Source organism: Artemia sp. Qi Xiang Cuo, chromosome 12, assembly GCF_049724085.1.
Source record: "Artemia sp. Qi Xiang Cuo chromosome 12, ASM4972408v1, whole genome shotgun sequence".
Classification (NCBI taxonomy): Eukaryota; Metazoa; Arthropoda; class Branchiopoda; order Anostraca; family Artemiidae; genus Artemia; species Artemia sp. Qi Xiang Cuo.
Genome location: NC_142805.1, coordinates 42471887 through 42498562, shown reverse-complemented (window position 1 = coordinate 42498562; position 26676 = coordinate 42471887). Strand labels below are relative to the sequence as shown.

General features: G+C 35.4%; 1 protein-coding gene across 1 annotated transcript in view; it reads right to left on the bottom strand.

Annotated features, from left to right (window-relative positions):
* Positions 1–2172: 2172 nt before the first annotated feature.
* Positions 2173–26676, bottom strand: part of LOC148946136 (uncharacterized) — a 52604-nt gene continuing 28100 nt past the window's right edge. Inside the window, exons 7-12 of the mRNA XM_089098161.1 lie at positions 26166–26279; positions 23163–23290; positions 17114–17208; positions 15174–15290; positions 8504–8613; positions 2173–6291 (exon numbers count right to left, since the gene is read on the bottom strand). Coding sequence (XP_088954287.1) covers positions 2254–6291; positions 8504–8613; positions 15174–15290; positions 17114–17208; positions 23163–23290; positions 26166–26279 — 4602 coding nt within the window. The 3' untranslated portion in view covers positions 2173–2253. The remainder of the gene's footprint in view (positions 6292–8503; positions 8614–15173; positions 15291–17113; positions 17209–23162; positions 23291–26165; positions 26280–26676) is intronic.

The following is a 26676-nucleotide window of genomic DNA, read 5'->3' as shown; positions in this document are numbered from 1 at the left end:
AATATAAAAACAGATTTAAATAAAGAGAATAATGCATGACAATTGAAAAAGAAAACAAATAACGTAGTCCAAGTACGAATAGAACAAAGCCTATAATACCTTTCGTTTCTAATAAGGTAAAATATTAGCGTTATCATTTGAGATTAAAGTTTCTTTCAAAGCACCTAGTCTAAATACAGGAAGTCAATATAGCCTTACTAACAGTGTAAGATACGACAGAGAAATAGGTTTAGCAATCGTTAAATGACGACTGTTCAGAACTGGTTAAAAGTTAGAACTAGAAAAATTTGCTATTGTCACTATCGCACCTAGGGCCAAAACTTGCATTGAAATTCTTTTAACAGGAGAGGAAATTAATCTTCTGATCATAACAAATGTTGGGAAGAATTTTACTAAAACAATTGCGCTTCCACGACCTAACATCAAACTGTTAGCGACAATTGAAATGACGGAAACATACCCCAGGTTTTCCAGACTCATTGTTTGAAATATGTTGACTGAACACATATTTTATATGCTTCAGTTTTTATGCATAACTAATTTAAACTTATAATGATTACAAAGCCACAAGTCGAAATGATGAAGAAAGTTTCATATATTTTTTTTTTACAGAGACTTACATATATTTTTTTGTAGGGGGAGGGAGGGGTGGGGAAAAGAGAAAAAACAATAAATAGACACAGTCATTAGAAAAAGGACTTATTTCATCACAAATAATGAAAGTTTTCCGGAGTAAAATGTCAGCTAAAATCAAGAAATTACATCCTAGTTTTTAGTTGATGTATATAAACACCTCTCAGTTCCTTTTATTAACTATTTTTCCTTGACAAAAAGTATTCTGTCAGTCAAGTTTCATGAGTCGTATTTTGCTAACAATTACTCAATATTTTTTTTTTAATATATAAAATTAATTTTTTGTTTGTAATTTTGAAGAAATTGCCTCACGCCACCTTCTTCTACTCGCTTTACTCTTTGAAACCGGCAACTTTGGTCTTCGATACTCATATTCCCATATGCCCATGTTTTATATCCGATGTCCGTGCCATGGATCCGAAATTGTATAAATTCTCACATTTCTACCTTAAATATTTTAGCTGCTAATGCAGTGAAAAACGACAGACAGACATACACTTAGTTTATGAATTTAGAATGTATACATATAAAATTAATCTGTTTTTCTACACTTCTTTCTAGTCGGTCAATTTGCAGCAAAACTAATCAAGGTAGAAACCAGAAAATTTTGAGAAGAATAATTTTGTGACCATCATACAATGGCTGTAAGGAATTGAAAAGTATAAACAATGCCTAATGTCAGGAAAACAAGCCTGGCGTCAGTAAAATAAGCCTGACGCCAAGTACAAAATATTGATAATTGTTCCAGCTTTGAGTTGTGATATAACATTAAGCTCAGAACAACAACAAATATAAATGAAATAATGTACAAGGTATTTTTTACGTTATTGCAACGTGGATTAGCCTAAGATGACAACGGAATAAAGCCCTCATTTTCATTGAATAATGCAAGTGTTGAATAAATGACCAATATCTATAACCAAGTCAACACAAAGTTAGGAAAATAATGAACAAGAGCTTAAAATCGAGGAATTTTCAGGTGGCCAAGAGTTAAAGCCTCCCTTCCAGCGTACGTGCCTAGTCCTTGCGCAATGATGAAACAAAGAAAAACTATAATAAACACTACTTTTGCGGCTTTAAAAAACGGTTTGTACAAAAAATATGGCTATTTATTTTAATTATAATCGATGAGTTATATGAATGAACCGGGCAGTGGTTTCTCTATTTTTTGCCAAAGGCTTGTAATTGCAGGTATTTTTTCGTTTATATTTGACGTTAGAGATCCGTCTAAAAAAGGAGGATATAGCAGGAAAATATTAAAATACAAATTGAAAAACTAAGGATTCTTGAAAAAAACAAAAACAAAAAAAAAAACAAAAAACAAATCAAATTGGTCCCGCTGTCATATTGAATAAAATATGTTTTCCATGGAACTCTACTGACGAGCAAAGCAAACCTGTCTGAATACTTAGGAGTATAGTCAAGGCCGTATCCAGAGGGAGGTCAGGGACTCCCCATCCCCGAAATTTTGTCGACTCTTAAAAACGTAACAAAAATACTAATACGCAAATTGTTTATGCATTTTAAGAATTCTTTTTGTAAAGCCCCCCCCCCTCAAACTTAAATCCTGAATACACTCTTGAGTATAGTATCAGTATAACATAAAACTTAGAATTCATGTTAAACATTTTCTTCTTCTACAGCGAATTCGGCAGATCGCTTTTCAAATTGAAAGACCTCTCGAAGCTTAATAAGCTTCTTTGTTTTGCCGCGTTCGAGTTGTACATTTTTAATAGACTCAGGTACATCATTTGAACTTCCTTTGTTATTCTGCATCTCTTCAACGAGACCATTTTCAGTCTTCCAGTTAGATACTTCCGAAGAGACTTTATCCGATTTTAAAAAAGTATCAGAAATCCGACCCATTATTCCCATGCGAGAGAAGAATACATCAGCAGATGGGTCTAATTTTACAATTGACTTAGGCTTTGAAGAAGAGAGTGTTAAAGGGTTGAATCCTGCAGCCCCAGTACGAAACGTCATTTGAATAGCTCTTTTGTATCTTACTGCGGATGGTTCGGGAACTTCGTCGGATTTTTCATCAATGTTGCATGAATTGCTATCTTTGGCTAGAATCATATCTAAAAATGAGTTACTGGAGCCAATTTTCGGCTCAGCTGTGTTTGTAAAATCTATGTTTTTATTTATATGCTTCGGATTTTTCGAGACCTTGGAAACATTTAAACATGATTTGATGTCTATACAAGTTTTCATTTCCGAACTGGTTTTTCCTGGCTGAAAAAACAGCTCTTCGGCATCTGCAGCTTTAAATGGATTTGAATAACCAAATTCACCACCGTTCAGTTTTTCTACAACTTCAGCCGCCGGTTCTTCTCTACCGCAGCTGCTCAAGTTTAAAGAATCAGTATCTAAGGTAGCATCAAAAACCGGGGGTCCTTTATTGTCACTCGCAGAAAAACATCGGGAGGATGCAAACGGCGTCATAGGTGATTTACCAAATGGCGACTCCTCAGTAAAATGTGATTCAACAGAATTTTCAGGAAAATGCGGAGGTAAGTCAGCTTCAATGCAATTCAATAGTTCAGATAACTTATCGCCATTTGTATGATTTGAAATAAGGCTTTCATCAACAGGAGCACAGGCATGAAAAGCGCCTGGAGGCGATATGGTGTGACGTGGTAATACTTTGGAGGAATTGTCTTCGTTTAATGTAATCAGAGATGGTAGAATTTCCCCTTCCTCAGTTTGAGAGGGTAGAAAATGTTCATGGGATAATAGACTTGTCTCATAGTTTCGCGTTTCATCAGAAATACAATTAATTGGAGAGTCGTGTGTGTTTATTGCAGTTGCGTGGTCGGTTCCATTGTTGGTGGAAGAAGTGATGGGGCCATCTAGATGCCTTGAAACAGTTATATTATTTGAAAATGAAGCATTAGTATTTTTTTTAGCATTTCTAGTTGGTGAGGAATTGAGCCCATTGTTCCTCAAATGCCCAGAGGTTGCTGCACCACATCTTTCGTTGTAGTTCCAGTTTTCTGGTGGCTTCAAACAATTATTAGAATTAGCAAATTCTTTCTGAATTGAACAATTTTTTAAATTGACATCATTAGCCCACTCAATGGGCAATTCAGAATGTTTCTTGAAAATCATTTCTTTTACGTCTCGAACGTTCCTTTCTACATTGCTATCTGATAAGTAATTTTCAGGCAAACTTAGTTTACTTGGTGTCATGAGCCTACTGTCAAAGCCCGTAATGCATCCAGGAGCAATGCTTCTTTTATAATCACTTTGAGAACTTAGGTTCGATACATTTACCTTTGAAGTAAAACTGTGAGACGTCGCCGGTTCAGCATCACGGATCACAGGGCTGCTGCCATTATATGTATCCATTCTAGGAATAAAACTAATGTCGTCATAGCTCTGATCAGCTTCTTCAGGCATTTGTACATACGAATCAAAATCTTGACGTCTCATCGATCTAGAATGATAGAGCACAGTGCTACAATCCTTGCCTGTGTCTAATCTAGGAGCAAAATCGCCTTCCGCATTGCTGTGAGGATTTCGTTCCAGAATCTTTACAGTTGAATCATAATTATGGAATCTCACCGGTCTAGCATAACGCATCATGGGGCTACTGTCGTTACCATTACTTGATCTAGGAACAAAACTTGTTTCACCACTTCTTTGAGGACTTTGTTGGTGTTCCTTTGTAGTTGAGTTAAAATTACGCGACCTAGCCACTCTGGGATCATAGAAAATAGAGCTATTGCTGCTACCAGTATCAAATCTAGGAATACGATATTCCTTAGGGCCGCTTAGAGGATTTTGTTCAGGTATTCTGAAAGTTGAATCATAATCATGACGTCTCATTGGTCTATGATGATATCTGTCGGTATCTTGATAGGGCCTAGGACCACAGTTGCGCTTATCACTGCTTTGAATAATTTGTTCTGGTATGTTCATAGTCAAAACATAGTTTTCAGATTTCACTGGTCTAGATTCGTGAAACACGGGGATGAAGTCATGAAGTGCACCTAATCCAGAAGAAAAATTTCTGTTGCCACTGCTTTGAGGACTTTCCTCCTGTATACTCATGGTTGGGCCATAAGATCTGGACAGTCTTGGATCAAATTCTTCATTACAAGGGTCTGGGTTCAAGTAGCTAATGCCTTTAGCATCATTGTCATATACATAAGCTAGCTCAATTTTATCTTTGCCTTGCCCTGCATAAGTTTTTGACACGTTACTTGCTTTGATTGTATCCGAACTATTCAAACAAATATTTTGAACAAAGTTATCTCTTTTTAGGATGGTTTCCGTTTTAGAAAAATCGAAAGTTTCCATGAGTTCATAGCCATTGCCGAGAGAAGTATTATTGAAACCGTACAGCTCTTTAGCGCTGGGTCTTCGCACTATTTCTGTCTCCTTGGGAAAAGCCTTAAATGATCCAGAAACAGCTGGTTTTGAAGGCATGGTAGAATATCTTTCCATTAGGATAGGATTCTTGGGAACAGAATCAACTGGAAAGTTGTTTGAAAAATTTCCTCCGGCTGATGAACGATTTGTTTCAATTTTTTCAGCCATAATGAATATACGTTCCTGTTTAGTAGGTAGAGACTGTTTCTTTTCAAAAATAATTCGCTTTACTCTATTGTTAACCACACTTTGACACGGCTTTTCGCAAGGAACGTTAACTTCTGAATGGTTTGCTGAAGGACCTGGCTGATGTCTCGGGTCATTAAAATTCTTGGTTTTGTCTTGAGAATGCAGCACTTTTGTTACACCTTGCTCAGGTACGAGCTCCAAGCCCATATCCTTTGAAACAAGATCGGTAGCAGGTAGGATGCGAATTTTCTTCTCTCGGGTTTTCTTCTTATAAGAAAATGGAAGAGAGGTATTGGTTTCAGCAAACCCATCAGAACTATGAGCATTTAGATAAGAGTTCTTCTGGCTGGAATCAAGAGAGCCTGTTGGATTCTGGACAAGCACTGAACTTCCACTGTTAAATACCGATGCTTCTAATATACCCTTATTAAATTCATCTCTCTTGTTGAATTCTGCTGGGATAGAGCCTGTGAATAAGGAGCGACTTCTCTTCTCCTTCGGCTCTATATCACCATTCAAAATCAGCGAATAATTATTCGCTCGCTTAGTACTTTGACGAATGTCTTCACAGGCATTAAGGTTATTGCTGATTTCTTCATCTACATTGTTAGGTTTACTAGAATTTAAGCTGGAATTATCAATATATTCAGCACCGACACGAACTTCCCAATCTTCCCAGTCACAAGAAAAACTATCAGGAGCGAGATCGTAACTCGTTGACAACTTGGATGATGTCGGATCACCTACATATTCATCCAGTTTTGTTTTGTGACACGTGGTATTTGAAACATTGCCCTGCTGATGAATCTCAGACGAGGCGGTCCACGATTCCCAGTCCTCTTCAAAATCTACATATTCTAGACCTTCAGCCTTTGCAGCCGGTTCGCTATTTCCCTGAAGATGAGAATTATTTGAACTTGTTCCGGTGACACTTTCGTAATCACTACGAAGTAACTGATCAATGAAATCTGAGCCAAAATCAAAATTGTCTCCTTTATTCGGTTTATCATGTTTATCTCCAAGATCACACTCAATTTCGTCTTCAGTTAAATACCATTCCTCTTCAAGGGGCAGAGGACTTTTAGCTGGAAGCTGAAAAAGAAAGACAAGTAAAAAAAAGAAGAAGAAGCAGTATGATCGGGTATGTGCAGAAGAATCTATTTCAGAGGAGAAGGAATTGAAACTTAAAAAAAAAAACAAAGAAAATATTACAGATTGTGAATCGTAAAATTTCAAGACTTTGTGAGTGAGGGCCCTTACCACTGCGCATGTGCCTATGTAGGCCGGATCATTTTACGATTAAGCATTTATAATATTTATCCTGTTCCTGTTTCGTTAAAATGTTGCTCCAATAATCCCAGTTTTAGTTAATGGTTCCACATTGATTTGTTCGTCTGAAGCTGTAACAGGATTGGTTTTACTTGCTTCTCATATAATTTAAGTTAAACTACACCTTGGAGCACATTTTGTTACAGTATCAATAAAGAAAGTATCAATATTATTTTTTAGTTCTTCTTTCTACCATGAAAATTGTCAACATATTCTTAAATCAATTCTCATTTTTATTTCCTAAAAGATAGTTATTTTGTAACACCACAAGAACTAATGATGATATAAAGATTTGCTAAAGTATCGGAAGAAAGTAATTGTTCTAAGCATAAAAAACTATATATAAACACTATACACAAAACTATACATATGGGCATCCAAAATAATACGCAGAATTTCTGTCAACAAGGTAATGCCAACTGTTTTGTGGAGTCGTACTCATAGGCCTCTAAAAATTTTAAACTGCCATAAGAGCCTGTTATGAAAAAATTTCAGAATAAGCTAAAAAACGTCCAAGATAGCTCCATTGTAGAATACTCTTCCACCATGAGTAGGTCCCAGCACATTCTTCAAGTGTTACAAAAAAAGACCCGAGGGAATTTCAGTGGGAATTACTGCCAAATCCACCTTATAGAACACACCTAGCTCCGTAGAAATTTGCTTGTTCCCAAACCTAAAGGAACAGTTTAGAGGCATCCACTTTAACAAAAACACGGCTCATTAAAGGGTCTCCAGATTTCCTCAAAACTGGTCTAAAAGGATGGAATTCTTGCCTGGACTATAGCATAAGCCTCGATAGAGGTTATGTTGATTATAAATACTTTTTAATAGAAATATTAAAAAAGAATTACACAATTCCGCGTATTTTTATATGCCCGCATATTATATATTTATATTTATGTTTAACTATTTAAGGTAAATAAGCATAATTTTTGGAAAGTGTCGGGCTCAAATACGAAAAAATTTACACATATTTGTGTGGTTTAAACTCCTTCTAGGAATCATCAGCCCATCAGTTAGTTTTGTAAATCTTGCAATTTGATCTCATCAATAGTTCTTAGCAAATGAAAGTGCATTTACAATAGATCCCTCAAATTTAAGGCATTTCTTAAGTTATTACTGATGTAAATTCGTGTCTGAGTAATTCAAACTCAGCTTTAGTAACTGCTTAGATTAAAAAGACAACGACATACTTTTGATACGAAAAACTGTGTTTTGCTGCGGAATTACCCGCAAATACCGTTATCAACGATTTTTCGACAATGAAGCACTATTGACTACTTTCACATCTATTATCACCAAATCGATATTACTCTTCTAGCTAATATTGATTAAAATTAATACTAATTTACGTTTATCCAGGCACATATCAAAATCTCTAGGAGAAGAATATGGACCTCAGAGTCCTTCGGGCTGAAACAGATAAAACAAAAGAATATTATAATAATTAGACATAATCTTTACATTATGAAACAGATAAAACAAAAGAATATTATAATGATTAGACATAATCGTTACATAGTTAAACTAACTGAAGTCAAGCCACTAACAAGTGGTCTGGAATGGTTCTTCCCTTGCTATCACTCAAATGAAAATTCAAATATTTCAATTTCTAGTATAATACCCTAATCCAAGTCTAATCGGTTGCATCCTTCGTTTCTTTTGACTTTTTGAGAGATCTTTGGTAGAATTCAATTAAGGGGTACGATCATTCCGAATCAGAAGACATGTCAAAGTACTCTTATCCAGCCTTTAATAAAATAGATTGAAGCGATTTGTTCGCAAAGAGTGGCCTTGTGGTTGGGAAATTCTTTGTTGTTTATATTTGCTAATCTCTCAACTTGATTCATATATATATATATATATATATATATATATATATATATATATATATATATATATATATATATATATATATATATATATATATATATATATATATATAAAACACATATATAAAAACATGTAAACTTACTGAGATACGACCCATGTCCATTGTTTCAGCGGAAAACTTGTCAACATACTTCAGCATCTTGTTTGATGGTTTAGATTTTCGAGTTGAAGTTATTGGCTGCGGCGATGTCTCTGTAACAAAAAAGAAATATATGTAATGATAAAGGAAGCAGAAAAAATTAACTTCGATTGGGAAAAATTACAACAAGTCTTGCATTTCTCAATATCTGTCTGAAGGTCTTTTTCGAACCCTTTGATAGACTGTAATAGGTGATCTTCGAAAAGGACTGTCTCTATGATAAAAGAGAATTGTACAATAATAAAGAAAAAAAGATAGGGTAAAGTCTGACAACTACGGGCTGAAGGGATTTTGTTTAAGGTGAGTTTAAAGGAGGAGCAACTGAAGTATATTATTGGGTTTAGGGGGTTTAGTTTACCACTTGGGGTAAGAAGGAATTATTTAGAGAGGAGGCGGGGCAGGATTGTCCTTACTTCTGCCTGATGTGTGGAAGTATGAACGAGTGTGATGCACGAGTGTGAAGAACTATGTGAGGTGCGAAATGAAGTGTATTAGGAATATAGGTTTGATGAGAAATTGCTGGTGAATGTAATGAGTGATGAATATTTTGCTGATGTTAAAAATTTAGAACGATTTTTCAGTTTCACACAGAAGTGCAATGGAAACAGAGGTAGATTTCTTGATTTGTGTTTTCCTTTGTTTTTGTAATGTCAATTATTTAGAAGTATATATATATATATATATATATATATATATATATATATATATATATATATATATATATATATATATATATATATATATATATATATATTGCCATGGCCCTAGAACTTTTACCACCATAAAACTTACTTACTTATTTTCAGTGTTTGCTTAAAAGCGTTTTCCTAACGCGTTGATAAGCTGATAATCTTCAAAAAGAAACCTCCCATTGCAAGATAAATTAGTTTCATTGGAGGTTTTAAACTGGTGCAGCAAGAGGAAATACTTTTTGACACCATTTATGTTAATTTTTGTTTCCATAGCTGTAATTTTGTCTGACAGCTAAAATCTTTTTTGAAATTTTTTAGAGCATTTTTAGTTTCAAAACATAGCATTTTCATTTAGCAAAACTTAAATTCAATATATAGAATTGTCATGCATTGCATTTGCAGACTCTAGAGAAAAGGAGCCTTCAGGACTCCTTTTATTAATATTCGATGTAAAACATAAAAGTTAAAATGCATCACTAAAAGAAAATTGAATTTAAACAATTAAAGGTATCTGAAAGACTGAATCCAAAGTAGGCCATGACTTGAGGTATTCGGTGTGATATCAACTTTAGCTAAGTATCCAACAAAAGATTGGACACTAAAAGAAGAAGAAAAAGATATGAAAGCAATATTTTGGGTCATTTCAGTAAGTGCACCTTGGGAAGGACAAAGGTAATTGAGCTCCGTAATCTCATCCTCAGGCTACAACCAGATTTAGTCTTGCTACAAGAAACGTTCCTTACTGCAGAAAAAGCTACACCAAAGTTCCGAGGATATACTGCAGAAAGGTGGGACAGGGACCAGGGAACTGGGGGTGGGCTCATAACCTTGGTTAAAGATTGCCTTGCCCATATCGTGCAGCCTAATGTACCAGGAAGAAATGAAATAGGATCAATTAAAGTAAAATTCAAGGAAAATTTGATAAGTATTGTTAACTATTATAACAGTTCTACAGGAAACTTTGATGTGAAACAACTAAAGGAGGTTCCGAATAGTTGTGAAGACTCAAAAATATTGGCTGGAGATTTCAACCTCCACAATGTATCCCATGTGGGATACAGTATCACCTCAGGATCACAAGTCAAATGAACTGATCAACATTATCATTGATCCAGCCTTCTTGACATGCTTACTCACCCCCCTGGATCTTGGTACAAGACTCTAATAAAACAACTGGAAAAACATCTACAATTGACTTGACCTTGGCTTCCACAAACCTATCAACTGAATTCAGCATTAGAATCCCAGACACTTTCTCATCAGATCACTATCCAGTGTTAACTACTTTTCACATACTTGAGGAGCATAGGAACACATACCAAGTACAAGAATTGAAACTATGAAATTTTAAAGAAGAGATGTGGCCAGCCTGGAGATATGAAGTTGACCAGCAGCTTAACAAAACTCAAGATACAGCTGCCATGACTACAGATGAACTGACAGACACAATCACCAACACCCTAATCAGGGCAGGTCAGAAGGTATTTGGTTTTAAGAAATTTAAGGAAAAAAGCTCAACTCAATCCCTGGATGGAATTCAACATGACAAAAAGCCCACATTGAGAAGAAACAAGCTGTGAACAAGATCAAGCAGAACCCTAGCACAGAAAACCGTATTGAACTGAATAAAAAGTTAGCAAAACTCCACCAGACCATAATCCAAGAAACAACTGCAACCTGGACCTCTCTTATTGAGACAAAGTTCAAAAAGTCAACTTCTATTAGAGATCTGTGGCGAAGCTTCCAAGCATTTGTGGGGAAAAAGAAAACAAGGAAGGAACCCCCAGTCCTCCTGAGAAATGGCATGCCATGGGATGCCATGAGAATGGCATTCCAATTACCTCAACCCAAGAAAAATTCAATGTTCTTCTGGACCAGTTCACTGAACAAGCACCAGAAAGTGCAAACATCACCAAAAGACCCACTCTACCAAATACAACATATCTTTTGAGCCTTTTCTGTATCAGAAGTTATTCAGCAAACTAAGAGACTGAAATCAGGTGCAATGGGACCTGACTTGATACACAATCAAATGTTAAGGAACATTAGCCCCAAAACAGTAGACATCATTACAGCTTTGTTCAACAAGTCTCAGAAACATCAACAGTTCCAAAGCAGTGGAAGAAAGCCACAGTAATTCCTATATTGAAGACACGAAAGGATCCAAAACTTCCAGCCTCCTACAGACCTATAGCCCTCACATCATGCCTTTGCAAACTTATGGAACACCTTGTTAAGTTAAGAATCCTCCCAGAACTACCAAATTCACTCCAACATGAACAATTTGGTTTTCTCCCTAATAGAGGAACCACAGATGCACTTCTAAGGTTAGACCACCAGATAAAATTTGGTTTCAAGCAGGGTAAGGAGACACAAGCAGTCTTCTTGGATATGAGGGCTGCTTTTGATAGGGTTAGTGTGGATAACCTGATGGGAAAGTTACAGTCTTTCCAAATCTGCCTAGAACTGAGAATGTGGATAGAAGATTACTTGAGAAGCCGGGGACTGGATATCCATATGGGAGAGAGTAAATCTCCATCAAGAACTAAGCCAGATGTGGGAGTATCGCAAGGGGAGGGGGGGGGGGGGGTACTCCACTCCTCTTCCTTATTTATTGCAGTGATATTAGTTTTGAACATATTCTGGGATGCAATGTGTATATGTATGCTGATGATATTGCACTTGTTGCAACTTCAAGAGATAAGCATGTCCTGCAAGCTGCTGTCCAGAAGGGTCTTGATTATCTTAGTTTATGGGCAACTGTCAACAACATGGAATTCTCTCCTGCTAAGTCAGCAGTGCTCCTCATCACAAGAACAAATATTTATTCAACACCAAGGCTCTCAATCAATGGCACCACAGTCCCAGCAGTTGAAAAGTTCTGCTACCTTGGGGTGACTTTTGACACTTCACTCTCATGGACTCGCAATGTAAATTATTTAATTGGAAACCTCAAGAGCAGAGCCAACTTTGTCAATGCTATTTGCTTATCTAAGAGAGGAGCCCCTTCCTCTTTTGCCACCCAGCTTGTGAAAGCAGTTGTAATAAGCAAGCTGGATTATGGCTGCCTCCTATACCGAGAAGCACCTGCACAACTCCTGAAAAAAATGGACGCAGCCCTGCATTGTATACTGAGGAAAATTCTCGGATGCCTAAAATCAACCCCCCTACCTGCAATATACTGTGAACTAGGACTGACAACATTAGAAACTAGAATGAAGAAATTAGAAGCACAATATTTTACACGGAAGATGTTGATCCCAAATGACATTATCTAAAAAGAACTTATTGAAACGTATGATCAGAACCAAAGATTCCAACCAAAATCAATTCCACCATACTGTCGAATGGTGAAACACATCTCTGAAACACCTGCTCCTATCCCAGCTCCTGATGTTACTGATGAGGTAGGTTCAGCTTCTAGTACAGGTATAAAGTCAAATATAGGACTACCCCCATTCTCAAGGGGTAGCCCAGAGTAACCACCAGAGATGGCAAGAGCTAGGTGGCATGAATGGGTAGAGCAGTCGATACAGACTGGACATAAAATGGTATTCACTGATGGATCATGCTTTGCCACTGGGGTGGGGCTGCAGTTGTGGTCCTTGGGCTCAGTCATGCACTGTCTCTCAAAGCAACAGAGAAGTTGTCAATATTTTCATTTGAGTTGTATGCACTATTGAAAGCGTTTGAATTTATTGCAAGTGCTTTGCCAGTAGGTAATATTTGATATGTAGTGACTCACTTTCAGTGCTGAATCATTTGATGTATGGTCATAGGCCAGCAAGAAAATCAGTGCTGCTTTTAGAAAAGATACTGCTAAAACTGATGACAGCCAAGTATGATATTGTTGCAACATGGGTACCAGCACAAGTTGGAATTAGGGGAAATGAGCAGGCAGATAAGCTGGCAAAATAGGGTGCTAGGTATGGGGAGAAATTAGTTTGTCAGTATTCAGTGAATGATTTCTTATGTTATTATGATAAGTTGCTAAAGGAAAAGGAGAAAGAGGTTTTTGGTCAAAGGTCTCAGAACCAGATCCTTGATTTGTATGATTATGGTACCCCACCTCCTGATCTATGTCACCCAGTACGACACCTGGCTATCAGTATATTCAGGCTCAGAACAGGCCGTGCTCGAATTAGGAGTGTATTATTTAAATGGGAGTCAGTCGACTCTCCTTTATGTGAGGTCTGCAATGTAGAAGAGGATGTTAGGTATATTTTAATGTATTTTAAAAAGTATGAGGCACAGAGATTGTCACTGAAAAAAGCTTGCCTAAAGTATTTTGGTGCATTCACGCTCAGAAGTATCCTGGGCCATGCACTGGCACCACCATGGGCTAGGAAAAAATCTGTGGAAGTATTAGGCCGTTTTATTGTAGATACTAAGCTACACTTAGTGCTGTAATTTGTATTAATAATTGTATATATTAATATTATTTCACATTATTTTAATATTGTACATGTAAATTAGTGATATGTAAGCTATATGTTTGAGTATGTATATATATTGCAAGCCAAGCTCATCAGTTTAAATTACCATATCAGCCAGTTGTGTTTGAATTGTAAATATGGAGGCTCAAATGTGACACCATTAGACAGAGTTGAATACAGCTTGACATTGATGTATTGGTTTTTGCCTTGAGATTCTTCTAAACCCCTCCCTAACTACAGTGACAAAAGCCAGATGGCTTTTTAAATTATTTGACCCTCGGTCATGACAGAACAACAGCTTATTTATTGTAACACAACATGTAAACAACATGTAAACAACAACAACAACATGTAAACAATATGTAAACAACAACAAGTGCACCGAGAGAGAATGGGATTCACTACTACACCCAACCCTCAGTCAATTTTATAACAAAATGCGTGGTCTACAAGGGGCTAAAACAAAGGCTGGCAAAACAAGCATATCTTTAGATTATGCTTGGAACAAGATTCAATGACTTAAAGTATTTGCGAATTTTTTTTTGAATAGGCAAAGGCAGAAACTTTAGAGTAAGTGGGAGGAAGGAGAAGTAATCCCCAGTGCTATAATCCCAAGGACCTTATTATTGTAATAAGTTTAAACTAGAAGCTGTAATAAAGCAAGATTAATTGTCATTCAGTATAACACACAAATTAAAGCCTACTTTATTCTCTCAGTTACATGAAACCATACAATTTTGTCAATTAATGTCGAATGGGCTTCTTCCAAAAGATAAATTTATTTATTTCATCCAAAGATTACAGTCAGGGAACTGGGATTACCCTCTTGAATGTATTGAAAAACCCAAGAAAATGTTTGAAAAATGCAAGAAAAATAAACTGCAGTTCCCAAAAATATTCACATTTTGTAATCCCAGGGTGCTTACTTTTCCACCTGATTTTAACTCTTTAATTGATACTTCCGCATTCGGAAGTAAATCCTTACTAACGGATTGTTATGTAGGACCCCTTCACCCCCAGGAAAATTTGACAAATGTTAACTTTATAGGATAACAATAAAACCTGATTTTAAATTATCAATAAGTTAGTCTTGAGAGTTCGAGCAGTTGGTAGAGCTTTTTTTTACAAGTCATTAAGCTATTTGTCCCAAATCATTACGCAGGCTCCCAAGAATTCCATATTTTATCCACTCCTCGATATTACGGTTTTCCTCATTAAATAGCTAACTCTTATATCATAAAATAATTATATTAATAATATTATAATTATATAATAATATAATAATAATAACATATAAATATTACTATATACTTATATTATTATATAATTATAATATTATAATTATATAATAATAATATTATAAATTAATACTATTAATTTATTATTTTGGGATAAACTGAATGGAACTGACACAACAACATTGGAATAAAACACATTTAGTATGTACAAGAGTCTGTCCTACAATAAGTAGCTAGAAAAACTTACCATAGTTTTCATCAGCTTCTTCAGTGTATTTCACTACATCCTGATTGTTACGAAATTCATAGTTCATCTTTCTTCGTTGAAAAAAAGGATTAAAAGTGGTAGATACATCAAGACCGGCTGAAACGAATAATTAGATTGCATATTTCTCTTTTACAATTCTGAAACTAAATTGGTCTTTGGAAATTGGTTTAGTAAAACGAGTATACTCTCAGTCCATTGAAAAAAAAGGAAAAAAAAGGAAAAAAGAAAAAAAAAGAAGGAAAGTAGAAGAAGAAAGAAATGACGTTATCTTTTACATCACATTAGTTTAGATCTCATCAACGACAATTATTATAGCTTTTTAAGCAGATTTGGGAAACTTTAGCTAACGTTATAGTTAGGTGCTAACAGTATGTGTGTTCCAACAGTGATAGGACGAAAAATCAATTTATAACAACAAGCCTTCCCTGTTGCCAAATGAACAAAAGACTTGACAGACGTATCATTTTTGAACCTAAAATTGACAAAATTCAACCTTGGAATTCATTGTGGATTATCGTTAATAATTTCTAAGACCACGCTGACTATGCATGACCAAATGAAGAAGAAAGAGTAAGGATAATTCCAACCAATGAAAAAAACATGGAGAAATGTGCCGATTTTTCTGTCGAGGCCTTCACTCGACCGTCCTCAGTGCATAAAGGTAAACGAGAGTAGAAAACATGCACATAGAAGTTCCAAGGACACAATAAAAAAACTAAAAAACAAACACTAAATTAAATCAGAGGTCTTGATTGAGATATCTGTATGCTTATCTTTCCTTTTTCTATTGACTGAAATTACCCTCAATTTCTCTTCTTCAATTTTTGTTTTCATTTTATGGGTTATCTCTAATTTCGAGCTTTTTTGGGACGATTATGCGAAAGATTGCCAGAGGTTTCGCTTCTTGGTTCATGACCTAGGGCCAAAAAAATCGGGGTATCTCCGAATGGCAAGGGAAGAGTTCAAATCAAAGGATTCAAAAGGAATTGGAACTTTCTAGGAAGGAATTAAGAGGGAAGTTTTTAATGTATTAGGGCTAAACGGGAGGGTGCACAGCTGTGTTGGCTTCAGGGAATTTGGTGTTACAGTGAGGCATTAGCAGTAATATTATCATTAGCAGAATTAATAAGATTTAAGTACGAGAGTTTTACACGACAAAACTAAAACATTTGAAGAAACAGCTGCGTCCATCCAGGCCTCAAGGCCTATCTTTCATTTTTGAAGTGACTCATGGGAAAATTTAATCAGGCTAAGCAAACTTTTTAATCTCAATTCCGGTCAGCTAAGAAAATATAGCTTATGACATGATAGAATATATTTTAAAAAGACCTTTACAGTTCATTTTTGTTGATTACAACCTCTTACATTTCACCCTGAATTTTGGTTTGGATACTTTTAAGATTCTGTAGTGACAAAAACTTTTAAGGGGGTTATAATTAACATAGCTAAAAATAAATAAATATTCAAATTTAACACAACCAACACATTTCGAAATCGTAGCCAGGGTCAGTTAGTTTTAATCACAAGGAAAAAAATAAATAAAAAAGAGCTTTGCATGTGAAAATACAAGATGCTTGTCATCTGCTTACTGGGCCTTAATATATATACGTATATATATATATATATATATATATATATATATATATATATATATATATATATATATATATATATATATATATATATATATATATATATATATATATATATATATATATATATATATATATATATATATATATATATATATATATATATATATATATATATATATATATATATATATATATATATATATATATATATATATATATATATATATATATATATATATATATATATATATATATATATATATATTATATATATACAAAATACAAGAAGCTTGAAGAGAGCTAAAAAGGAAGGTACACTCATACCCCAGAATTCACTGACTAAATGGGCTACCACTTTTTGACAGTTGACTTTCATCGTCTGCGTATACATCCCTTCATTTTTCACAAGTACCTCATCCCTAAAAAAACAAAAATTTACAAGGTTAACAAACTTGAAACAAGGTTAAAATTTTACAAGCAAAATGTGGGCACAAAGAAGCAAAATTTCTCTTTGATAAATATATATATATATATATATATATATATATATATATATATATATATATATATATATATATATATATATATATATATATATATATATATATATATATATATATATAATATATATATAAAAAAACTTTCTATTCTTCTTTTTTCTTAATAATATCATTCGTCATAGAAATTATGGAAAACTGATTCCTCTCTTAGAATTCGGCATGATCAACAACCCCAATTCGGCCATCAAGAAAAAAATAATAATAATAATAGCATTGAAACTGCAGTTTAAACTAGTATGGGACAACGGAAGGAAGGTTATAGCAACTTTTGTTTAGTGAGTTGGTATAAATAAAAAAATATAAATACAAGAGTTTCTAAAATCGATTGCAAAAGATCCAAAACTATATTATTCAATGCGATAAAGATTATTTTGACATCGGAAAGACGAGGCAAGATCATACCAAATTCAATGATAAGTGCGCCTAGAGTAGGCTACAATCTGTAAAGACTGATGAGTATCATTGGCTTTTTCTTAGTTTAAAAATAGTTTTCATCTAGTATCATTATTATTAAAATTTGCTGTACAAAGTTAAACATTGGTTATATGTACTCTGTTTATGTACTGAGATGAGGTGATATCTAAAGACGTCATTCTTTGTAATGAAGGGCCTGCACTGTTTTCCGATCGGAATCAAAGATGGAGAATTGGGGCATCTTTGCAACTGTATGTCTAACGGAAATGAAAGAAGCGATTCCTGAGGATGTGAGGGACAGATATGGTGTTCTGAACGCATGGACAGGTCGCAATCATGTTTACAATCGTAAGCTAGGTGATAGCTATCCAATACGCATATTGTGAGTTGTTGACACCCTTTAATATTCAGTAAAATTTAATCAGTTGATCATTTACGCTTCTTGTATCACCTTATTTTCACATTATTTTTCTTCAGTTTTATTTTTTTTTGGATGAAGACATTGGTTTATTTGTACATTTATTTTGGAGTAATTTTCTTTGTTTATGACCCTTCTAAATAATCCGCTCGGTACTGATGAACATTTAGAGGCTCAAATTGGATGTGAAGATTTATGTCTTCAAAGCCGCTTTGTAAAAGTACTTATTTATTGCCGAAATAAGTTAGTTCAGACATGTCACTGCGTCTTCGCTCGTAGAATTAATACCTAACTCCAGGATATTTAGATACTCTGCATTTAATTTAGAAATCTTCATCAAATTTTGATATTATGGGTATTTGTAAAACTGTTTTGAGTGGTGACCAATCTGTCTCGGCTTATTATGTAAATTGTTTTGTTTTTTTACAAACAAGCTGCTTTTCCGTTTACAATCAAAACGAAAGGAAAATGCATAAAACGGATAAAATGTTTTTGCAACACAATGGAAAACGAAAAAACCTATTTTTGCACAAATAATAATAGAAGCACGAATATTTTCTTTACCTGAAATATCTGCTTGTAAATCTTCAAGTTTTGTATTTTAAAGTTCTAAAATCTTCAAATTTTTTAAATAATTTCTGTTCGTTTTATATTGACATAGTCTTTTTTCAGAGAAAAAGAAAATAATACTTTAAATCTTTTCATTTTTTTAAGAATTTATAGTTTGGCCTGCAATTTGTATGCTGGAGAAAATTTTTCAGCAATTTTTGACAACATACACCCTCTTAAAAATCTGGACACAAAATAGTAATGTTTAATTTAGTTTCATACCTCCTCTAGTTGACCTGAAATGGAAAACTTGATACCATTCGCAAAAAAAAATCTGTTTACTTTCTTTGATAGCTTGGATACACTTACGCTGTTTTGAATTGGTTAAATTTTAAGAGCAGAAGTAGCCCCAAAAGTTTGAACATAATACCTTTAGTCGTTCTTGGGATACTGCTGGTATTCCTCACTGGAAATTAGTATTAACACCGTGTATTTGAATTTAATCCTACGGCAACATCCAGTTTTAAACATAAAGTGAAATGGGAGGGTAGGCGTGGGAAGGGGGTTCAGTTACAATCCAATCCCTTTTGACTTATAAAAAGGGCATCAACCCTTTCTATTTTCAACCGAATGAGCCCTTTTTGAAGTTCCTAAGACAGCTCCTTTGATACAAAGTGCCCTGGTCTAAACCAAAACAACAACAAAAGGATAATACATTATATCCACATCGATCTTTACTATAAAAATGTCAAGCCTTCCAATTACTTTCGACTATTAAAAAGGGTACTAGGCCTTTCGAATTCCAATCGAATGAGCCTTTTTCGAGTTTCTACGACAACACTTCCTATAAACACCTTATATGCCCCCAGGGCATAAATTACAACTCTTAGCCTAAGGGCTGTGAGGGTGGTTGTCATCCTCTAAGACATAATTTCCAGAACTTTCAACTACGTTACGCAAACTGGCTATCTAAAAATTTAGATTGGATGTGTCTGGGAAAATGGTGGGCGTGAGAGGGGCGTCAGTCTTTCTCCCATCACTTTCAACTAATAAAAAAGGCACTAGCCCTTTAAATTTCCAATCAAATAAGCCCTTTTGAAGTTTATACGACATCACTTTCCATAAAAACCTTATATGCGATAACTTACAACCCTCGCCCTGAGGGCTGGATGGGGGGGGGTGTCATCCTCACAGACCTAATTTCCAGAATTTTCTACAACGTTGAACAAAATGGCTATCTGAAAATTATGATTGGATGTGTTTGGGGGAATCAAACACATCCAATCATCCCTCTCAATTTCCAATTGAGTGAGCCCCTTTTGAAGTTTTTACGACAACTCTATCATTAAAAATCTTATATGCCCCCTGGGCATAACTTACAACCTTTGCCCTGGGGATTATAGGGGGTTTGTCATCCTTAAATACAGTATTTACAGAACTTTCAACTATGTTGAACAAAATGGCTATCTCTAAGCTTTGATTGAAAGTGTTTGGGGAAATGGAGGGCGTGAGAGGGGGGTTAATCACTCTCCACTCACTTTCAACTATTAAAAAGGGCAATTTTGCCCCTTTTGAAATTGCTACAATAACTTTCTATGTAAACCATATATGCCCCCAGGGCACAAATTACAACCCTTGCACTGAAAGCTCTGATTGGGTTTTTATCCTAAAAGACCTAATTTCCAGAACTTTCGACTACGATGAACAAAATGGATCTACAAATTTTGATTGGATGTGTTTGGGGAAATGGCGGGCGTGAGAGGGGGTTTAGTTGCCCATTTCAATAAAAACCTTATATTCCCCCAGGGCATAACTTATAACCCTTGCCCTGAAGACTATGGGGAGTGTCCTGCTCAGAGGTATAATTTCCTGAACTTTAAACTTCGTGGAACAAAACGGCTATCAAGAAATTTTGATCGGATTTGTTTGGGGGAATGGTGGGCGTGGAAGGGGTGTTTGTTGCCTTCAAATCACTTTCGACGATTAAAAAGGGCACTAGCCATTTCAATTTCCAACCGATTGAGTCATTTTTGAAGTGTCTACGACGACGCGTTCAGTAAAAGCCCTATATGCCCCCAGGGCATAAATTACAACCCTTGCCCTGAGGGCTGTGGGGGAGTGTTCTCTTCAAACACATAACTTCTATCTGGAACAGCACAACACTGAACAAATAGGCTATCGAACAAATTTGATTGGATGTGTTTGGGAGAAAGATAGGGGAGAGAGGGGGGCTAGTTGCCCTTAAATCACTTCTGACTATTAAAAAGGGAACTAGACCTTTGAATTTCCAATCTAATGAGCCCTTTTTCAAGTTTCTACGACAAAGATTTCAATAAAAACTTATATGCCCCCAGGGCATAACTTATACCCTTGCCCTGCAGACTGTTGGGGGATTTCCTGCTCAAAGGAATAATTTTCTGAACTTTAACTGCGTGGAACAACATGGCTATCTCAAAACTTTGGTTGGATGTATTTGGGAAAACGGTGGGCATGGAAGCGGTATTAGTTGCCTTCCAATTACTTTCGACTATTAAAAAGGGCACAAGTCATTTCAATTTCTAATCAAATGAGCCCTTTTTGAAGTTTCTACGACAATGCGTAATATAAAAACTTTATATGTCCCCAGGGCATAACTTACAACCCTTGTCCTGAGGGCTGTGAGGATGTTGTCATCCTCAAAGAGCTTATTTCCAGAACTTAAAACTACGTTGAACAACACGGCTCTCAAAATTTTGATTCGATGTGTTCGGGAGAATGATGGGCGTGGGGGGGCTAGTTGCCCTCCAATCACTTTCGACTATTAAAAAGCGTACTAGCCCTTTGAATTTTCAATCGAATGAGCCTGTTTTGAAATTTCTACGACAACGCCTTCTATAAAAACCTCATATGCCCCCAGGCCATAACTTAAAACCCTTGCCCTGAGGGTTGTGAGGGAGTGTCCTCCTCAAAAAACATATTTTCTATCTGGAAAACAACTACGCTCAACAAAATGGCTATCTCAAAATTTTGATTGAATGTGTTTGGGGGAATGATGAGCGTGGGGGGGGGGGCTAGTTGCCCTCCAATCACTTTCGACTATTAAATAGGGCACTAGCCCTTTGAATTTCCAATCGAATGAGCCTGTTTTGAAGTTTCTACGACAACGCCTTCTATAAAAAACCTTATATGCCCCCAGGGCATAACTTAAAACCCTTGCCCTGAGGGCTGTGGGGGGTGTCCTCCTCAGAAACATATTTTCTATCTGGAAATCAACTACGCTGAACAAAATGGCTAACTCAAAATTTTGATTGGATGTGTTTGGGGGAATAATGGGCGTGGGGGGGGGTAGTTGCCCTCCAATCACTTTCAACTATTAAAAAGGGCACTAGCCACTGCCATTTCCAATCGAATGAGCCCTTTTCGAAGTTTCTACGACAACTCCTTCGATACGAAGTGCCAGGGTGGAGAAAAAATATATTGTGCCCACATCGTTCTTTACTTAGGCAGCGCGCTAGCGCTGCCTATGATTTGTATACCTTCTCGAATATCTTCAACAGTAAATGATAACGTTGTTGTGGGACGCTATTATTCGATAAAAATACAAATGTTACTCTTTTATCTCTGTATTCAACTGAATCACCCGTATTGAATTGCAAAACCCATAGCTTTATCGACATCTGAACATTACTCATTCAACACCTGAACTTCCTTTCTTAAAATATTAAGCATCCAAATATTCAGCTAAACTTTCAGCTGAAGAAACTCGACCCGCTTCCTGAAGTTGGGTGAAGTTGGGTCGATTACTCGACCCAATTCACGACCTCATTCTACATAATTCTTCAAATTCCTTATGAATTTCCTTCAATCTATCTAACTAGAAGCCTGCTTAATTCTTTGCTTTCCCAGCTTGCTATCGTTCTTGCTCTTTCCAAAGTACATTTCACGGCCCTTATGAGTTATATAGAGTAGACTATTCCCTAAACTCTTGCTTTTCTTTAAAAATAACTTTCCTTCATCCTCCCACACAATCTTTCCCTAGCCTAGATTTTTTTTTTTCCTACACCATAAACAATACTACACAGTTCGATGAAAGGCATTTGTTGATCACACCTCTTGTGGAAACACTCATCAATGCACATACTGTGTCCAGAAATCATCCCTTTTCCGCTAGAATGGGTCTTCCGCAGGACTATTCAGTCTTTCCCTAAAAGGAAATAAGGCCCCAGGATCTTAAACTCTGCTTCAAAAGGAATCGGGCTTGAGCTTGAAGGGGAAAAGGAAATGTTTCAGTTTAATTTAATTCGAAAAATTTTTATTAGAAAACTATCTACTGATATAATACATAAATTCAGATGTATGGTTTGCTAGGCGTCAAAGGTAAGGTTATAGCTTTTGAGCAGATACGAATAATATAAAGAGATAAAACTACTTACAATGTAGTTAAAGTACTTACTTGATTCTGCAGCGAAGAATAATGTCATTGGTATCACTACCAATCAGTAAAATAGACGAATGTTCAAGTCCAGCAGTTGCTCCCTGGAGAAGCAGCTCATAGTTCTCGAGAATCACCCTTATTTCAATCTAAAATGACATAAAAGATACAAAAGGGCTATAAATTTAAGATCCCCTGGTAATCCCATATTTCTTCTATTGTCCTTAATAGATACATCTAGTCAACACAAACTACATAAATATATGTAAAGACCCCCCCCCCCCCCGTTCCAAAAAAAAGAAAGAAAAACAATATTTACGGTTTTATTCTCACCCTTAAGACGAAAGTTCTGGAAGCACCCATAAATACTTAAGTTAAAACAAATAATTTCTCCCCCAGGCCTGCAAAAACTTACTTCAAAATGTAAGGTTTTAAAATCAGTGCTTTCCTGAAAAACGGTTGAACTTTTCAAACGTTTAATATTTTTCTATTGTTTTAGTCTTCTAAGGAAGGGAAATTAAAAACACACCCATGCCCTTACCCTTTAGGAAACCCTTCAGAAGAAAAAAACATCTGAATCATACACCAATGAAAACGTCTTCACATTAAAAAATGTGTTAAAAAGAAGAAGAGATGAAAAGAGAAGCTACTCAATCCTCCTGCTAAGATGGGAAAACCAGCGGTGGACTGCCCCATGGAGACGGAAGAATTTCCCTTGGACTCAACTTTAGGGTCTACCAGACTCGAAAGTTTTAAGTATTGAAATACTTTTATTGTTATATCTTGTCACTTCTATTTACATCCCAACTGATCACACATCCTTTTATGTATACTTACCAAAAATCCAAAAACCATTTGGAATTTGATCATCAATAATTTCTCAAAACAAGACGCTACATTTAACAGTTATAGTGCCGTATGACCTTTACTTGTCTGCTTAGAGCCCGAAAAATTAAATGAATGAGCATGTTGAAAGATACATCTTTAAACAATATATGCAGTCAATGAAAGAGTCATAACTTTGTAAGTTTAAATCGAACTGAATTTTTTCACAGATGATTGCTATGAGATGACCGAAAAGACAAAAGTAATTTTAGAAAGTCTTATGCAAGCCGCGGTAAGGCAAAAATCGGTGGAAGTTAACCATTTCCAATGTTAATCATTTTATTGCATCTTTCTACTTGAAGTGATATAGTTTTTCAACCATCACGCCAGACAGTTTACCCACCCCGATTCTGATACTGGGGTACAAATCATCTGTTTCATATGAGAGAGAGGAGTAAGTAGAACATTCTTTGGATCAGTCTGAAGAACAAACTGGAAATATTTTGAAAATATAGGCTTAAAGATGCAATTTCAGTAGATTTAAGATCCCTCTGGTAAGATTCTCCAAGACCCTCAAAAGTTTTGGCTGTGGGGACCTATGAACGTAATCATAGTAAAAAACACCACAATTAAATATTCAGATCTGCAAATAAAATAAATTTCAAAGACATTTAATAGAAATGGGATTATACGGAGCTGTGCATGCGATTATAACTCAGAAATAGTTGGTCCTTAAATTACTTTTTGTGGCCTCTGAATCCCGATCCTTGGAACAAATATTCTTACCACTATCCCCTAAAAGTTAGAACTTCTTGAATTTATGCTAGTAGATCCTTTCAGGAAAAAATTAAAAACATAAAGTTTAAAAACAGATTTTAAAGTAGTGTCAAATAAATTTGGGTTGTAAGCAATAAGCCCAGACAGGCTAGGATGTATACAGATGAATAACACAAGAGTGGAAATTTTCATTTTTTTGAAGTTGGAGTTCATTATTTTTTATTTGATCAAACTAAAAACAGGGATGTACCTAAATAGTTACTCAGATTAAATTTTTCTGGAATTATCATATTGCCATATTCCAGCTATTTTCGCTGAAGGCGTATATTAGACATTGGATTTATTTAAATTCAAGACATTTGAATTTTCGTCAATGGACACCATTAAAGGCGAACTACCGTAACTTAAGGGCAGGATGAGTTTTATTTGCTAGTAAGAATAAAAAGGGGCGTTTATGCCCACTTTTACACCTTGACGAGAATAACCTTAGACTTCAATGCAGAGTATATTTCTTTTTTTAAGCTTTGTGGTTTTCGGTTCAGTTATAAGTTTTGACTCAATCTCAAAGTGTCTCTTTGCGTATGAGGTATATTATAGGTTTATCTTACTTGCTGCTTTTAATACTTATGTACGGTCGTACGCGCAATAATATAGTTTTGATATATTTGACACGTATTTTACCTATAGTACATTGCCCATAAAGGGTTAGAGAAAATTATCTATGCTCATGAATGTGATTGATAGGATGAAAAGTCAAAACAGTCAGTATTTATAATAATAACTATATATTTTCTGAACATTGAATATAACTGCCCTACTTTTTTGGAACCCACTAAAAAGGTGTCTTTTCTAGATCGAAGCATATAAAATGTCAAATGATCGGATACAATACCTCAATCAGCCTACATTTAATGGTACATTATCTACTGAGCATAGAAGATAAGACAATTCTAATCATCGAAATTAAACCAACGAACAATAATTGAAATTCCATCACAAAGAGTCCTTGGTCCTTGGGTCCTTAAATTCTAAAATGTGATAAGAATAAAAGGGAAAATCAGCTTTGATACTAAAAAAAATAGGGCAAAAAAGCAAAAGAAGCGCACCTAGAAAGTAAATTAGTTTTTGTCATAAAAGTTAATGTATATAGACAGAAAAAACGAAAAAGGATGAAACACTACCGAAGAATATTACAGCGGTAGCCTACGAAACAACACTAAATGTTTATCAACTGAATTCTATCTATAAGACTATCATTTTTAGCCAAAAATTTCTTTTGTTTATTTGCTTCTGGTAAGATAGCTTAAAAATAAAAAAAAATAAGGCAAAACTTTAGTTGACCTCCTTAAGCTTCAATACCCTTTTTTAGTTGTCTTTAGGAAAAACCTAAAAAGGAACTTAACAAGTAGGAGCTTGACTAACCATTGCATCGGTAAAATTTGATGCTTCAAGTTGCTTTAAAGACAAGGAATATTTTGGTAGACGCCTAGCAGACTCAATTAAACGATTTCCGAACGGTGGTTGTCTATTAATCACCTAAAAAAAAAAATAGAAATAAACATTACGTTGCTGTTTATTCAAAACCTAAGTTGATTAAAGGCTCATTAAAGGCGTCTTGAGTCTCTACAGTGGGAAACTGTAAGCAGCAAGAGTTATATTTCTGACACATAGCAGAGTTTAGGCATTAATGACTTCCACTTAAATACTTTAAAAATATTTAATTGGCTAACCTGTGGTAGCGCAGTGGATTGGTGCTTGGTAACACAGGACCTGGGGTTTGATTGCAGCTGCCATAAGGTTGGGTGATAGGTTTGCTACCCGTCCGTGTAAAAGACCTAGCAACTGAAACATCGACAATAACCCATCAATGCCCATGTGCCAGCAATGGATGTGGAATATTTTTATCCTTTATACTCCTATCAATAGTGGCTCA